Genomic DNA, 17,990 nt, shown 5'->3' on the forward strand with positions numbered 1-17,990 from the left:
CTGGACCTGGGGGTGGGGGGCACGTACCTGTGGAGGGGACTCCTATGAAACAGGCTTGCTGTGGGGCGAGGGGCTGTTAGAGAGAGGAGAGCTTTGAAGATAAGCCAGTGGCCCAGGGAAACATGAGGTTGGGAGGGGGAGTGAAGCAGAGGGTATATTATTTTTCAGTGCACGTTTATTTTCAAAATTTTAAAAGTAATGTGGCTTTATAGTATGCTCAGGGAAATGCAACAGCTTGTTCATTTTTATGTGTTTCCAGTCTTTTTATATGTATCAATGTCCACTGGATGTTCCTGCTTTTTCACTTACATGCATTTCATGTACATTTTTCATGTGTATTACAAGTAATGTTTGCCCCTGATACCTATCATTTTATACACTGAGATATCACCCACATCCTTCAGGATGACTACTATAAAAGTTTTAAAGAACAGAAAATAGGGGGCTTCCCTGGTGGCGCAGTGGTTGAGAATCCGCCTGCCAATGCAGGTGACACGGGTTCGAGCCCTGGTCTGGGAAGATCCCACATGCCGCGGAGCAACTAGGCCCGTGAGCCACAATTACTGAGCCTGCGCGTCTGGAGCCTGTGCTCCACAATAAGAGAGGCCACGATAGTGAGAGGCCCGCGCACCGCGATGAAGAGTGGCCCCCACTTGCCGCAACTAGAGAAAGCCCTCGCACAGAAACGAAGACCCAACACAGCCATAAAATAAAAATAAAAATAAATAAAAATAAGCAAAATTAAAAAAAAAATAGAAAATAATGTGTTGGTGAGGATGTGGAGAAATTGGAACACTTGTGCACTGTTATTAGGAGTGTAAAATGGTGCAGCCACTATGGACAACGGTATGATGGTTCCTCAGAAAAATTAAAATAGAATTACCATATGATCCGGCAATCCCACTTCTGGTATATACCCAAAAGAACTGAAAAGATATTTACACACCCATGTTCACAGCGGCATTATTCACACTAGTTAAGTGGTGGAAACGACCCAAGGGTTCATCAAGGGATGACTGGAGAAACAAGATGTGGTCTATCTATACATGTAATGGAATATTATTCAGCCTTAAAAAGGGTTGAAATCCTGTCACGTGCTACAACATGGATGAACCTTGAGGACATTACACTAAGGGAAATAAGCCAGTAGTAACAAGACAAACAGTGCATGATTCCACTTATATGAGGCATCTGAAGCAGTCAAAGTCTGGAAAGAGAAAAGAGAATGGTGGTTACCAGGTGCTGCGGGGAAGGAGATGGGGAGTTGGTGATTAATAGGAGCAGAGTTTCAGTTTTGCAAGATGAAAAAGTTCTGGAGTTCTGTTGTGCAATAATGTGAATATCCTTAACACTACTGAACTGTACACTTAAAAGTGTATACTTTTTAATTTGGTAAAAGGTGATAAAGTTTATGTTACGCACTTTTTGACCACATTTAAAAAAAAAAAAAAACTGAAAGCAAACCCAGAGACAAAAGCTCCATCTCTGAAATGAAGTGAACTCAAGACAAAGGTGAGATTCTTGGCAGATGAAACCAACACTCCCTTTAAAGAGCTGATTCATGTGTTTAATGTAATTGCTAGGAATAGTTGGAGAATGACTCCTGAGTATTGCTGTAGAGCAGCTCAGAAAGGCATCCACACTGAAGCAAGCCACGCTCGGGCCGGGTACTGTTCTGAAGTCCCGGGGAAGGATTCCTAATTGAGACCCCTCTCTTCTGTTCCCTCTGATTTAGAAGACAGCAGGCAGAGGGTGGCCTAGAAAAATAAGGCCACACCGTCCACAGGGCATGTGTCCCCAGGCCCCCTGGATGGCACCGGACGGGAGCTTCTCAGGAGGCCAAGACGGCGGTAGAAGGCGGGTCCCAGCCAAGCCCCCCCGTGACACCCCAGGGTACTTTGCGTCACGGTGGAAGCCTCTGGGCTTTCTCGGGGGAGCAGAACTGCAGGAGCCAGTGGACACCGAGGGAGGCGACCCTGCCTCTCTGGAACTCTTTTTCCACAAAAGTGACCAACTGCCCTTGGAGCCTTAACTTACCCTTGGGAGCCTGAGGCCTCTGTGATTACAGTGGCTTCAAAAGCTCTGTAAAAGCTGACGGATGTCTGCAATGCAAGCCCACATGTGGCGCGGAGAAGCAGCTGTTTGGACGTGGGCCATCTTCGGGGAAGCCTAACTCCCACCAGAGCCCGGCCTCCTGTAAACCCGAGGACCTGCAGGCCCGCCACCCTGACCACGGGGCCTGGGACCTCGTGCCGCCCTATGTTCCCTGATCAGCCAGGAGCACAGGAGGAAGCCCGCTGGGCTGAGCAAACAGCAGCGGGCAGGAAGTGAAACAGCCGTGGAACTGGGACCTGGACTTCGAACCTGGATTTCCCTGGGACTTGGCTTTGACGTCTCAGAGACTCAGAATATGCCTAATATGCCTATCTTGGCGGTCACTTGACTTTGTGAGACATTCGATTGGGGTCTGGGGCCGCCAACCGTAAAGGGACGACGGCGTCCTCCCTTCAGAGCAAAACCCGCCCGTTGTCGCTGGTCCCCAGGCAGCCTGGACCGCAGAGCCGGAGCTCGAGGGCGCCTGCAGCGCACCTGCCCCCGCGCACCTGCCCGCCCTCCCCGCCGCCGGCCTGCCCCGGGGCGTGTCGCCCAGGGGTCCGCCCAGTCCTTGCGAGGCTGCCTCGGTCGCCCTGAGCTGCGACCCAGGGTCCGGAGGGTCCGGAGGGTCCGGAGCCGCAGCTGGAAGATGCGCCCCGCGGCTGCCGGTGAGTGCGGGAGGAGGGAAGGGGGACCCGGCATGGGAGACTCGCCCCCTCGCCCTACCTGGCACCTGGCACGCTGAGCCAGAGGTGGAGGCGGCACGGGGCGGGAGGGAGGGTCCTCTCTTAGACCTGGGGTCAGGAAGGCGCCACGCGAATCGAGCAGGGGCAAATCGGCTGGGGTTTCCCGCCGCCCTCCTGCCGGGCGCCACCGCCCCAGCTGCGTGCAGGGCCGGAGTGCGGGCAGATCAGTGCCTGGCGTTTCGCCTGGAAAGTAGGTGTTGGCTGAGCGCAGCTAGAACAGCACCCGGTGAGTCCCAGGGGGAGAAGGCTCCCTCCCGCCGAGCGCAGGTGCCGGCAGGGGCGCGCCCCGCCCCCATCTCCGACCTCCTGGGCCAGGGTGGGGGCTGCCGGGCGCCGGTTAGAGGCACTTGTGGACTCCAGCTGGGGCTCCTCGGGCTGCCGTCAGAGGTCATTCGCCGCAGGTCCACCTGACCTGCCAAGGAAATGATGAAAAGTGCGGAGACAGGGGGACAACCCCTTGTAAGTCACCAGCCTGTGGGTGGGTGAGAAGTGGGGACTCATTAGCATGGACTGTCCCATTGTGCCTTATTATAACCGTTCCGGTAGCATCTTTTTATAAGGCTTCCCCCCGCCCCCCACACCATTCTATCAAACTACTTGAGCCTGAGAAGATTTGGGGGAAAAAGCAGGAAGGAGGAAAGAAAACCTCCGACTCTTTCCCGAGCCGGTTCATCTCCCAGTGGCTCGCCTTCCTGACGGTGGCCTCCGTGTGCCTCTCCTGCCTGCCTGCCTGCCTGCCTGCGTAAGCAAGGCGCTCTGGGGTCCCCGAACCGACGGCCTCTGACACACATTCCCTTCCTAATTGGTTTTGCTGTTTCTTCCTATAATCTGAGGCATCTGGATTCCTCCCAGGGCAAGGCAGCGTATTGTGCAAAAATTAAAAGTTCCAAACTGGGAAGTTCTCTTGGCCTCTCTGGAGACGAGCGCCCCACCTCTCAGTGGCAGGTCATTGCCTCCAGGTGTGTGATTGACTCTGCGGTCTCCTTCCTTCCTAAGTGGCGTCCTGGTTGTGTGGTCACACTGCAGAGAGTTCTGAGCACCCCCTTTCTGCTCCATCCCCAATGGGTAGGAAAGCCAAATTTTAAGACTTTTTATTTGTGTAAAATATTCAAGTTTTCTGCAAAACCATTTATTTGTGAACAGTACTGTCTCTGGTAACTTGTGTGCATCGTAGGATAAATGCAAGGAGATACATCTCTCTTCTCTTGGGAGAAAAGATCTCCCTTAGGGCACTGACTTTCATTACAGCTATTTTGGAAGAATTGTTTTCATTATGCCTGTATTATATACTTATCGTCCAATTTTACTGCTCACTTGGTGGAAAACGCTGAATATGATCAGATGACTTTCCCTGCACCCACAGCTTTTCCGCATGCAGCCTAGCGATTCATTTATGAGCTGTGTGGTCCTTTCACATCGAGGTTTGAGGTCACACCAGGTTTGCATGTATCCGGGTGCGTGGCTGTCAGAGAAATTACTCACAGAAGCTCAGGGCCACATCGCTTTTGATTCTGTGAGCTCAAGATTAGGTAACGCTCGTGGCAGCAGCGTTTCCCTCGATGCTTCAGTCAAGCCCCAGGTCTGTCCCAGGTAGGGACACAGCTCACAAGAAGGACATTCAGACTAAAGGGATGAAGTAAATTAAGCCACCGCCACCCTTCACAAGCTGGAGGAAGCTTCCCAGAGCAGTCACCCTAATTCCTCAAAATTAAGGGCGTTGGCATGTGAACTTTGGAAGGTGGGTTACCTTGCAAACCTGCTGAGGTGTTCAGCTGTGACACTTCCCAGCCCTACTGCCAAAAAGCCTCCGTCAGCAGGACAGGGACAACCGTGGACACTGGGGCCAGCAGAGCCTGGAGCCACGAAGCAGCTGCACCCCAAGTCTGGCTTATCCACCCCTCAGGGACGAGAGGTGCAGGTGGGGCCGCCTCAAGGCGGGGGAACGTGGGTTCCTGTGGGGAGGTGACCAGTGACAAATCTCATCACCCACTTCACGTGGAAGGAAGTCCCTCCAAAGTGTGTCCTTATGGGTTCAGAACGGCCCTCTGCAGCGCCCCTGGATTGGATGGGAGGGGGATCCCGGAACCCCCCCTTACCTGTAGCCTGCCTTCGTGTACACTGGCTTCAGGACTGCTTTGTCCTCCAGCCCAAGTGAAGTGTCAGGGCCAGCCTGAGACCCCCAAGAATCTGAGGGTGGAGTGAGGGTAGGATACACACACATGCGCCCTACAAGAGAGCCTCTGGGGAGGGAGTTCCGGCTTCCTACCTGTGCTCGGGATTGGCCTTTGCTCTAATACTCACGGCGCCTGCTGGGTGGAAGTGCTTAGGATGTGTCCGTGGGCTGATGTCGACTTTATTACCTTATGAGAAAAGGCCGGATCCTGGTCACAGAGCCACAGAAGGTTCGCGGACTCTGTGTACTTCCTCTGCCTCCCCCCTCAACTCTGAAGCTGCTGGACCCCTTCTTCCAGGGCAGCCCTCCCCCCACCACCTCCAGAGCTGTCTTAGCTGAGTCCCTGAACCCTCGCCTTTCCCAAGACAAATCCTCCCCCGTGCCTGCCCCATCTCGGGTGCAGGGTCCACCGCCAGCCCGTGCCCCATCTTCTCACGCTGAACTGGCCCCAGTACGCGCTGCTGGGCCTGCCTCCCTCCCTCCCCGAGCTGGTTCTGACTCCAGTCAAGGCTTCCGCAGCCACCGCAGGAAACCTGGCCTGGGGGTCCGCCGCTGCGCCCCTCACCCGTGGCACAGACGCTTTGTAGCCTTCCCAGGAGCCCTGGAAAATGTCCAGGGAGGGGTGCCTGTGGTCCCACAAGCCCGGGGTTCACAGTGCTCCTTGTGAGGACGCGTGGGCTTTTATTCTCTCCTCGTTGTCTTCCCTGTCACTTCCACCCATGTGTCCTTGTTCACCTGGGGACCAGACCGTGCCTCCCTTGCATGCGGGGAGGAAGGTATCTGAGAGGTGACATCGTGCTCCCTTTCAGTCACCTCCGAATCAAAAGCGACTCTTCACTCAAAGATCTCACGTGTGACATTCAGAAGATCTGAATAATCTCTGCTTTGCCAATTTTCTTCAAATACGACACTTGGATAAAATAGTCTGGCTGTGATTCGACACACAGGACACTGCACTATTGTCTTTGAACCTGAGGCTCTTATCGATGCTGAATCCATGTTTCCAGCAGTCAGATCACACTGTTCACTCAGGGTGCCTCCAGCGGCGTTTTCCGGAACATCCTGTGACCCTCGCACCATCCTAGGTATGCGGGCACAGACCTGGAGGGGAGAGCCATGGTGGGCAGCACCGACAAGGCGTGTGAAGGGCTGACCTGAGGGTGCCTGTGCAGGCTTCACCCAGGAGGCCACAGAGCCGCACTGGAGTCCTTGAAGGAGGGGACAGATGGCCAGGGGTCTGGAGGAGAGCGCCCTGGGGGCAGAGGGACAAACTCGTACCCAGGGTACAGCAGGGAAGGGCAGCCACGGCGGCGGGTCACCACGGCTGGAGCACAGAGCACACAGGAATTTCCAGGACAGCACGCCGGCTTCACCTGCTGTTCTCATTGTGTTTCCTGTGGCTGGTTTTTCCGGCTCGGAGATGTCCCTCCATCCTAGGAACCGCAGCGGCCCGCGCTGTCTCAGGCATTTCCCAGCAGGAAGCCATCTCTGCATTACGTTCTAACCATCTTAGGGACTGCATAGTTTGGCAAAGAGAAAGAAATAATTGATGTTGAAATACGCACTTGAAAAAAGACCGAGTGGTCCAGGTGAGACAGAGGCATCCCATTTCACCAGGATGACTACCTAAGCTAACCAGCCGCCCCCCAAGCACCAGCAAATACTGACCCGATATAACCTAACCAGTGGGGGGAACCTCTAGGTGCTAGGCATCAAGAGAGCCTGGATCCAGGGCTCAACACGGCCGGACTGACAGACAGAGGTTTGCGTTTCATCACCGCCCGGAGAGAGAGGACGCCCCGGGCTTGGTGCTGGAAGGCTGCGGCTGCACGCTTGGAAAGGGGGCCGGGGAACACCCACTGGTCTCTGCTCAGGGCTCTGGGCGGGGAGACACCAGCCCTCTGACACCAACTGGGTGTCCAGCCATTCAGGTCAGCTCCGACACTCAACACCCACAATAAGCTCCAGAGCCCAGGGGTTAAGGACAGTGCTCTCCACGAGCTGCCCTGTCTTCAGATGCCAGCCACGGGCTTCGGGGGCCGCCCGCACTTCTGACCAGCTGGCTACAAATCTGGGGGTTCCCACAATTCCTGGGGGGTTCAATAATTTGCTAGAACAACTCACAGAAACACTGAAAGCATCACTCTGCATAAGATTACAGTTGTATTCTAAAGGATACAAGTCAGGAGGACCAGCCAAATGCAGGGACATACAGGGTGAAGAGGAGTTCCGTGCCCACAGCCCCGGGAATCAGGGCGCATCCCCCGCCTGGCTCACCAGTGTGTTCCCCACCAGGAAGCCCCCCAAGCTCCTGAGTCCCGAGTTTCATTGGGGGCTTGTTCTGTCATTGGTCACAGGACAGCTTGCCTGCCCTCTCCCCTCCTGGAGGTCGGGGGTGGGGCTGAGGTGTGGGCTGGGTCTTTCTGGGCTGGCTGGCCCCTCCCCGGAAGCTATCCTAGGCCCCACCCTGAGCCACCTCATTAGCATAAACTCAGGCGTGGCCGAAAGGGGCCCCTTATGAACAACAGCCCACACTCCTATCAGGAAATTCCAAGGGTTTTAGGAGTTCTGTGCCAGAAACTGGGATACAGATTAGATAGTCTTTATTCTACCCCTTTGATAGATAAGCACCCAACACGGGGAGCACGTAGGTTCTCTAGCAGCGAGAGAGAAGAGCTGAGATGCTGCGGGCTTGGGGAGACCGAGGCTGTAGAGATGAAGCAGAGTCTCTGGAGGTCACCCCAGCAAGACTGGCCGGTGGATCCCACTGAGGGCTGGCAGGGGGACGTATGGAATCAGGAAGAGGCCTGGACATCTGACCCTGTCCTGGGCAAGAGGTGGGGCAGGAACAGATTCGGGGAGCCGGGGAGAATCCAGGGTTTCATCTGGGACGTGCTGAGTGTCAGGCCCTGCGAGACATCCCAGGTGCTGAGAGGGGTCAGCAAGGGGACAGCTTGTCGGGAGCTCAGAGGATGGCCTGGGTCTCAGTTCATCGGGGATCCTGCGGAGAGACCCAGGCTGCACCGTGTGAGCGAAAAGCCAGCAGAGACAACGTGGGAGACACCCCCAGCCCGCCCCGGGAGGGTGGGTGCTGCCCAGGGGGGACATGGACGGGTCAGGACCGTCCTCGGGGGCCTGGGGCTGGCAGCCTGGAGGCTTTGGAGGCCTAGACCAGCACAGCTGCCCTGAGCCGTGGGTGGAAGGTGAGGCCTGGAGGCTGATCCAGAGGACGGTTGTTTCCAGATGCCTGGCCTGAGAGGGGACAGAAATGAGGCAGCCGAGGAGGGTGTGTGGTCAGGTGGGCGGGCTCTTCCTCTCCCCTCCCCTCCCCTCCTCTTGTTTTACCCTCCTCCTTCCTTCCTTCCATCCATCCACCCATCCGTCCTTTTCTTATTTCTTAGGACTGGACATATCAGTACACAAACGCTGATGGGGCCATCCCTGAGGTCCCTTTACGCAGGGCCTTGGGCCATCCCTGAATCTTGGCAGTTTTGGTAATCCTGCACAGTCCTGATCTGTGAGCTATTTAAGGAGTAAAATCTGAGAGACCCGGGGGCAGATTGTCTGTGAAGGGACAGAGCTGTCGCCTAGGCCTCCTGTAACCCAGGAGCGGGGCAGTGCCTCTTCCTGCAGAATTGAGAGGCAGGTTCTGGAGTCGGCAAATTCTCTGCAGGGACTTTCTGCCGCCAGGAGCCTTGGGTGTCCCCGCAGCCGTGTCTCTGAGGATACTGACAGTCTGGGGACCTTTTCCAGTGTCACGGGGCGGTTGTGTGCTCACGGGCACCAGGTACCGTCCTCAGCACTGCTGACACAGCAGTAAACGAAACAGAGCTGCCCCCGCCGCCCCCCCAGAGCTTCCCCCGCCGCCCCCCCAGAGCTTCCGTCTGCTTCCAGGAGCTTCCAGCGGCTCACGAGGGAAGGGCCGCTTCTGTCCTTAGGCCCCTGTCAGGGCCGCCTGATGAGTCCTTGACCTGAGCCTTTGAGGAAGCTCTGAGACTCAACACAGCAGCAAATAGGGAACCTCAGCCTGGACCGCTTTCACATCCTGTTCTTGGTACCCGTTCTTGTGGCCCCACTGAGTGGCCCCGGGCCCTCACCAGCCCACCGTCTCCCAGGGTGATTCCCCTCAGGGCATCCTGCTGACACTGGTGCAGGGATGCCATCCAGGGAAGGCCGAGGAGGAGAGGGTCCGGAGGGGAGGCGCCCGACGTGTCTTGTCTCATCTGTCCACAGGCACCCTGAAGGCAGTGTTCTTCATCTTCGCCTCCCTGTGTGCCTGGTATTCTGGGTACCTGCTGGCAGAGCTCATTCCAGATTTGCCCCTGTCCAGCGCCGTCTACAGCATCCGGAGCATCGGTGAGAGGCCTGTCCTCAAAGGTGGGTACCACAGTGGGGTCCAAGCAAGGACTCCCAGCCCAGCTGCTGTGGTGAGACTGGGCCCTGACCTCAGCTCTGCCCCTACTGGCCATTTATGTTGATGATGATGGGGAGGGGGAAGGGGAGGGAGAGGGGAGGGGAAGGAGGAGGGGGAGGGGAGGAGGGGGAGGGAGAGGAGGAGGGAGAAGGGGAGGGGAGGGGGAGGAAGAGGAAAAAGCCTCTCTGGTAGTTCCCATACTATTCCAAGGTAGGTACCCCTCCTCATGCCTCATGAGACCCCAAGGCAAACCATGATGTTAAGAAAACAAACTTTATGGGCAAGATGCGTTAAATAAAAATATGTGTTGGAATTAGGAATGAAGTAAATATAAAATATCCACTAAAAATTACACTGGAAAATGTGTGGGACCCTAAAGTAGTCATCTGCATCCTTTTTCACAATCTCATGGTAAATAAGTGTGCTAGTGTATTTTTAACACAGAAATAAACTATACAGAAGGAATTTGCACAAGTATAAAGAACTGGGTAATGATTTTAAAAATTTGTAAGAAAACCATTTAATTACCTTTTGTGTCCAGGAAAAAAAAAAAAAAGAACTTTCCAGAAATCAACTATGATTGGTGTTTTCATTTTAAATAAGGTTTTCACAGTGAATTTGCTTGTAATCAGATAGATTATTGCATATGGACTGTGGACGAGGCCCAGTACCGCGGGGGAGACCCCATGTGTGGAGGGCATGGGAGCTGCCCTCAAAGGGCTTGCTTTCTCATTGTCTCCATTTTTACACAAAAGGTGAACTTGGTCCTGGTTACAGGCTTGCCTCTAGGAGCTGCCTCTGACCTGATGATTTTAGAAGGACTCGTTTACATGGTTTCTGATTCCCACCAGTGGGGGCCGGGGAGGACCTGTCACCCTCCCCCGTGACTGAAGCACATCAAGCTTTGGGAACCCAAGGGTGGTGGTGAGAGCCGGCCGTGACACTGCATCCTGACACCCGCTGGCTTGGGACCTCCACTCTGGGGGGACACGTGACTGCTTGGGGGCTGGACTCAGAGTTTGGAGGTTGAGTCTTTGATTCATACTCCAGTGCTCACATGAACGAGAGGATAAAAGGGGACAGCGTGGTGCATGGGGCCAGGCTGGCTTTGCGGCCAGCCTTACCCCGTGCTGTCATCAGCAGTGTGGCCGGGGAGATGCTCCCCAGGGACATGTGCCCCTTATCCAGGTGCTGCCCCCCTCCTGTGCCTGCCAGACAGGCAGGAAGAGGGTGCTTTCCCCGCCTTGGGACCAGGCTCCAGGACGAGCTCAGCTTCTGCAGGCTGCAGGGCTCTGGAGCCCCTCCGCTACTCCGGCCCTGCCCATTGTTCTACGTTTCTGCAGTCCCCCAGGCCACGTGCGGGGGACACATCCGCTCAGAATCGGAAGCAAAGGAAGGATCACGTTGAGACATGAGATCAGTGTTGGGCTCTGAGCAAAATGAGCCTTGGATACCGAGGCTCTGAGCACTGAACCCCCGTGGCCGAGGCCCCCCCGAGTGAGACGACCCACTCCCACCTCCTTGGGCTGGCCCCCCTTTATCCAGGTTTAGCTTTTTCCACTTCCTTATCTTTTCTCTTAAAATGGCCCATTTCTTGACTCAGCTGTGGAGGCCCTTGATCTTGGCTTCCGATTTCCATGAAGTTAACTCTTACCCTGCAAGTCCAGCTCTCCTGGGTTCACCCCGTCTGTCCATAGGTTGGATGTTGCCTCCCCTCCGTTTCCACGCGATTTGGCACTCATGGGCAAGTCCCACTGGCTCGTGCTCATTTTCTAGACGTGGCCCGACTCTTCCTGGTCAGGATCCTTGGGAGCTGCTGGAATCTGCGTGGGCACCAGCTCTCCCTGCTCTGGCCTCCCTGCCTCTCCCTGTTCCTTGTGTTTCATGGGGGGGGATTAGGTCTCACATTCAGTCCCTCGACTTTGTGGAAGGTTCTGTGCTCACCGCCGGGAAAGGACAGACGCACGGTCTCCCTCCCCCGGCAGGGCTCAGCTTCCCAAGTCTCCCCTCCTCGGACTACCTCTCCCCCTTTTCTCCCCATTGGGCTGCCCCCCGCAGGCCTACAAGCCCTGCACTTGCCCAGCTTCAAGACCCAAGAAAGTGCCCAGAGTCAGTAACGCAGACGTCATTGGTCAGATGGATGGGGGAGCTTGCACGTCTGGAATGAGGTCCTGGAGCGACACCCCACTGTGGGCGCCAGAAGCGGGCAGGACCTGGCCGCAGTCTTTGCTCCTAGGGGCAGGGGGGAGTTTGGCAGTTACAGGGGGATTGGCCTCAGGTTGGCTCATCAGTTACCAGGGAAACCAGCAGAGCACCAGGCCCCTCACCGCCCCTCTGATAAGAACAATCACTAGCTGAGCCTGGGGCAAGCATGTAGGGAGGTCAGTCATGCGAGTGGGGTGTCGGTGAAGCAGGCCCTGGTCAAGCAGGGGATGGGCAGAGAGCAAGAGGATAGCCACCTCGAGTGGCCTGACCCCACTCCCGATTCTCACCTCTGTACCAGGGCTGGAGGCAACCTGCCTGCCACGCCATCACTGCCACGGCCCAAGCCTCCCTCATTTTGTTGATTTCTCCCTTTATCTCCACTTCCCTCTCTGACTTCTCTCCCAGCGCTCGGAGGCGTCTAATGACACCTTTCTGTTTGAACACCTAATTGCAGACCAGGCTGTCCTGTTCTGCCAGCCTGCATTCCGGTGCTCTTACAGACCTGGCTCTTGGTGTCACTCAGCGCCATGCCCAAGGCCCCGTCGTGCTCTGGGTGCTCCTCCTCGGAAGCTGCTCACAGCTGCATCACGCCGGGGCACGAGTCCTCGCATTTTCCTCCTCTTTCCCTCTTGGGGGCTGGGAGATGGCTCCGCATTCCCTCTAGCTTATCACCACACAGGTGCTGTGCGGGGAACGCCCTCACCTGTCTCCCTGTGGACCTGGCTGAAACGTTCTTTGGGATTTACATACGCAGGAGTGGAGCCATGGCGAGCGTGTCACCTTCAGGTGACTCAGTCGAGCCCGACGCCTTTCCAGAATGGGCCTGCCTGCCAGGCTTGTGTCTCCCACCGTCCTCACCAACACTCGCGTGTCCCAGCTTTCTGAGTTTGCCAGTCAGACAGGCATAAAGTGGCAGCTCACTGCTGTGACGGGCATTTCTCAGGTTTCCAGTGAGTTTTGGAACACCAAGCCGGGTTGTGACTACTACAATCACCCCCCCGCATCCATGGGGGATTGATTCCAGGACCCCCGCGGATATCAAAACACATGGATGCTCAAGTGCCTTATATAAAGCGGTGCGATATTTGCACATAACCTACCCACATCCTCCCATATACTTTATTTTTTTCTCTTCTTTTTTTCTTCCAATCTGATTGAGATATAATTGACATACAACGCTGTATAAGTTTAAGGCATACAGCATAATGATTTGACTTACAAACATCAGGAAATGATTATCACAAGTTTAGTGAATATCCGTCATCTCATATCGATAGAAAATTAAAGAAATAGAAAAAAAAATTTGTGATGTGAACTCAGAGGATTTACCCTCTTAACAAACCCCCCTGCACACTTCAAGTCATCTTAACAAACCCCCCTGCACACTTCAAGTCATCTTAACAAACCCCCCTGCACACTTCAAGTCATCTCTAGATCACATACAATGCCTAATACAATGTAAATGCTATATAAATCGTTGCCTGCAGGATGCAAATTCAAATTCTGCTTTTTGGATCTTTCTGGAATTTTTTTGGAATCTTTTCAGTCCCTGGTTGGTTGAATCCAAGATGCGAACCCTCGGAAAGGAGGGAGGGCTGGCGATGTTTCTTTCTGACGGGCAGGAGGACGGACAAGGGACAGCTGAGCGGAAGAACGCAAACTCCCTGGAACCTCCGTGTGGCTTGATCCCGTTCCCTTTGTCTCCTCCGGCCACGCTTCCCCACCCCACCCCAGTTTGGAACCTGCTGCCCTGTCTTAGGCCCCTGTCCTGGAGGTGCACTTAGAGATCATACTCAGGGCTCACAAGGCCTGTTGGTCCCGGTGCCAAAGAAAGAAGGGCAAGTAATGAAGGGCAAGTTCAGCTTCACAGCTTATTTCTAGGCGAAACAAACTTTATATTGATATGTGTGTGTGTGTGTGTGTGTGTATCACTGAATCACTTTGCTGTACACCTGAAATAAACATTACCTAGAAACCATATATCCAGGACTTCCCTGGTGGCGGCAGTGGTTAAGAATCCGCCTGCCAACGCAGGGGACACGGGTTCGAGCCCTGGTCTGGGAGGATCCCACATGCTGTGGAGCAACTAAGCCCGTGTGCCACAACTACTGAGCCTGCGCTCTAGAGCCCGTGCTCTGCAACAAGAGAAGCCACCGCAGTGAGAAGCTCACCCACTGAAACGAAGAGCGGCCCCCACTTGCCGCAGCCAGAGAAAGCCCACGTGCAGCAACAAAGATGCAACACAGCCAAAAATAAATTAAAAAAATAAATAAATTTATAAAAAAAGAAGCCATATATCCATATATATATATATATATGATTACAAGAGACATAGGCTACTTCTTGGTTCACCAGCACTCTTAGACCCAACTAATCTTTCTTTAATTGGAATACAAAAGACTATGCCTTGCAATCCAAGAATGGCAGTCATGACGATCAAGAGTGATTCCCAACCCTTCTGAAGTTGTTCTGCCTACTCAACATCCCCTCCCTTTGGCATATTTGCTATTTGAAGACAAAAGCAGGTTAAATTAACTTTGTGTCTTCCCAGTTTTCCCCCACTGCTACTGGGACTTGCTGGTGTGAAGTCTTGGGACAGAACAGCTGCCGTTCACAGTCAAGCAGTGGGTTCACCTGATCAATACTGCATGACGCTAACTGTTCTATTCCTGTTCGTTACAGCCCCTGCCCCGAAAAGGCAAAAATGTGACCACTGGACCCCGTGTCCCCCAAACACCTACGCCTACCGGTTGCTCAGTGGCGGTGGCAGGGACAAGTATGCCAAGATCTGCTTTGAGGATGAGGTGTAAGTACTACAGCGGGAAAAGAAAACCTAGCTCTCCCACTTGGTCCTTTCCCTTCTCTGAGGCTGAGCAAGCAGCAAGTCTGCCCCAGGAGAGAAAGCCATCTTCTTGACGTCAGGCAGAGGCTGGGGGGCATCCGAGGGGAACTGAGAATGCCCGCCATGCCGAGGGTGGGGAGATGGGACCCGTAGATTGGTTTTATGTGTCCCGTGTTGAACTTTCATTTGACAGCAGTTAGCAGAAACCTTAGTACATATTTTGTACTCTAGCCCTTCAAAGTCAGGGAAACATCAGAACTCAGCGGACACGGCTGTCCTTGCATCTGGGTTTTGATCCTCACCCTCACGGGTTAAAGCCGGTGTCATCTCTCCCTGCAGCCCCCACCCCCTACGTAGCTCGGTTCAGGCTCTGTGCGACTGCCTTATCCTTGACAGCCCAATAAACCCTGGCACTTGGAAGTGTCCTAGCCCAGTGTATTCCATGGCTAGGGCTGCCGTAACAAAGTACACAGACAGGGCATTTTAAACAAAAGACATTCATTCTCTCTCAGTTCTGGAGGCCGGAAGTCAAGATCAAGGTGTGGGCAGGGCTGGTTCCTTCTGAGGCTGCAAGGGAGAGTCTGTCCCATGTTCCCTCCTTGGCTTGTAGATGCCGACTTTGCCCTGTGTCTTCACAGCGCCATCCCTCTGTGTGTGTGTCTCGATCCAATTTTCCCCTTTTAAAGGGGACACCAGTCATTTTGGATTAGGGTCACTCTAAAGACCTCATTTTAACTCAGTCATCTCTTTAAAGGTCTATATCCAAATAAGGTCACATTCTGAGGTTCTAGGGGTTAGGACTTCACCATTTGAACTTTGAGGGAACACAGTGCAACCCACAACACCGAGCTTAAGGATGGTTTGGGTGATTAAGTAATTATTACAAATGAGAGAAACTGTGGTCTGTTCCTAACGCTGAGTAGGAAGTCATTCCCAATTATCCCACCATTTGCCCCAAACCAGGCACACCTTCCCTTTTTTTGTTGGTTGGCTGTTGCCCACAGCACTTGGCACTTGCTGCATTTCCACCCCTCCACTCTCAGTGCCTTGGTCTCTGCACGTACCTTGTTCTCCCAAGGAGCGGGCAGCGCGCTCAGAGAGGGTGTCGGATTCAGCTTCGTACACCTTACACAGTCCTGGCATATCCCCTCATTCAATATTTGGGAGTTAGGTAGAAAGAGCCCCTTCACTCTGCAGGTCCATCATGTCTCTAAGGCTCCCTTTGCTACGCCGGACAGTTTATTGATAAACATTCACCCACCGATGAACTCCAGAGGGTGAGGCACTCAGCAGAGGGACCATGACATGGAACACGTGGCTCCTGCCCAAGGAGCTGACGTCACAGTTCAGGGTTCTCCACCTCAACCCCATGGACACCCTGCATGGTAGGGGCTGCCCTGGGCATTTCAGGGTTAGCAGCACCCCTGGCCTCCACCCGCTAGATGCCAGAGAACACCCATCCTCCCCCCCAGCTGTGACAACCACACAGGTCCCAGACATTGTCACACGTCCCCTAGGTGGCAAAATCCTACCCCTCACCCCATTAAGAACCAGTGGTATAGTTGGAGAGAACAAACAGAGTTTGCAAATGCCCATAGTAAATGCTGTATGGTAATTGTGTGTGTGTGTGTGTGTGTGTGTGTGTGTGTGTAATTTCAGAGGTGATGTCCTGATGAATGGGATTGTCAGTGAGGTACATTGAAAACTGAGCAGGATCCCTTGGCAAGGAAGAGGCGGGAAGACCTGGGAGGGGTGGGGACAGTGGGAGGGGGTCACTCATCTAGAATCACATCGCCAGAAGGGGATTATTCAAGCTCAGATCCCAGAGCCCGGGATCTGCCCTGCTCCACAGTGCCTGACACCTTCTCCCGACCATGGCATAGGAGCTACTGCATCTTACCTGGTACAAACCAACTCACTTATACTTTAACTTCATAGAACTCTGTCTGAGGTAGGTACCATTATTATTCCCATGATACAGATAAGGCAACTGAGTCACAGAGAGGTTCAGTCACTTGCCCCTCATCACACAGCTGTTAGTGACGGAGCCAGGATTCCACCCTGGCAAACATAGGGTCTGCCGGGTGGACCAACTTGAATCCAATAGTCTAAAGGAACAACTAACCCTCTATATGAATGTGTAGAACCAAAGGTAGCTTGCCTGCTTCAAACAGTATTCTAGATGTTTTTCAGAATTCAGTGCAGAATAAAGCAGGATAAGCACAAACAAAAGCAAATTAAAAGGAACAGGAATCAATGAGGCCAGATGCCAAGACACTTGCTGTGGCTTTAGCGTTGTGTTTTCTCCTAACAGGTCCCTGGAACAGAAAGTATGGGATGCAGAGATCTCGTTGTTTTACAAATAAAATATACAGGTTTGGGAATTCCCTGGCAGTCCAGTAGTCAGGACTCCACGCTTTCACTGCCGAGGGCCCGGGTTTGAGCCCTGGTCAGGGAACTGATATCCCACAGACCACGTTGTGGGGCCTTAAATACACACACACAGGTTTATGTAGAAAGACAAGAGGTTTTTTGCCATTTGCTTCATCCCTACAACCAGCATGTCCTGGGCACCTGCAAATGTACCTCCCCCAGGGACAGCCCCCTCCATCTGTCAGCAGAGTCTCCCTACTCACTCACACCCATACCTCTAAACAGCGGGTTTACATTACAACTTCCTTGTTTCCCATTTTCAGCATTATCTGCTGCCTTGCCCCTCGGGAGGTCAGCTCTTTTCCACTATCACACAATTCCTGTCCTCTTTCCTTACCATTGTCCTGATTAAGTTACTACACTGTCATCACGGTTTGAGCAAAATTCATCATTTACATGATTATGACTGTGAAAATAAAATTCAGAGAGTTTACTTGATAGGAATATTTTACCAAGGGAGAACCCAACTCCTGGCAAACAAGATTTCCAAATGGAAGGCGGTTAGGCAGCGTGGCGCTCCGTGGCCACGGCTCGGCTTATAAAGTTTGAGTAAGTACAGTGTTTTCTAGTGTGATTTGATACTAGAAACTTATGTGCCTTTGCATTGCATGAGCTGACTTGTTCATAACTGCAAGGTCATGCTGACATAAAGAAAGCTTAGGTTTTGTTTAAGGTCAGAGTCAGCATTTGGGGGACATTGGGGCAGTTTTAAGTTTTGGTTGTGTGACTGTGAAGGTCCATCTAGGGATATATTCAAGCTGGGGCCTCCAGTTTCGTTTTTTTTTTTTAATACTTATTTAATTAATTAATTTGGTTGCACCGGGTCTTAGTTGTGGCAGGCGGGCTCCTTAGTTTGTGGCATGCGAACTCTTAGTTTCAGCGTGCATGTGGGATCTAGTTCCCTAACCACGGATCAAACCTGGGCCCCCTGCATTGGGAGCGCAGAGTCTTAACCACTGCGCCACCAGGGAAGTCCCTCCAGTTTGGTTTTTTTCTAACGGGACTAAGCAGAGGTTCTTCAACTGCAGCATGTTGTGTACAATAATTACGTTTTGTTCGTTTATTGTTGGCTCGCTTGGTTTT

General features: G+C 53.4%; 1 protein-coding gene across 2 annotated transcripts in view; it reads left to right on the forward strand.

Annotated features, from left to right (window-relative positions):
• Positions 1–17,990, forward strand: part of FAM3B (FAM3 metabolism regulating signaling molecule B) — a 45,839-nt gene that overhangs the window by 15,952 nt on the left and 11,897 nt on the right. The window contains exons 1-3 of one of the 2 annotated variants that reach the window (XM_036849599.1): positions 2,340–2,762; positions 9,247–9,390; positions 14,315–14,438. In XM_036849599.1, the coding sequence (XP_036705494.1) occupies positions 2,744–2,762; positions 9,247–9,390; positions 14,315–14,438 (287 nt within the window). In that variant the 5' untranslated portion in view covers positions 2,340–2,743. Of the gene's footprint in view, positions 1–2,339; positions 2,763–9,246; positions 9,391–14,314; positions 14,439–17,990 lie in introns of those variants that run through there. The other variant, XM_036849598.1, reaches the window with a different exon arrangement.

The sequence above is a fragment of the Balaenoptera musculus genome, chromosome 4 (assembly GCF_009873245.2).
Source record: "Balaenoptera musculus isolate JJ_BM4_2016_0621 chromosome 4, mBalMus1.pri.v3, whole genome shotgun sequence".
In the NCBI taxonomy this organism is placed as follows: domain Eukaryota; kingdom Metazoa; phylum Chordata; class Mammalia; order Artiodactyla; family Balaenopteridae; genus Balaenoptera; species Balaenoptera musculus.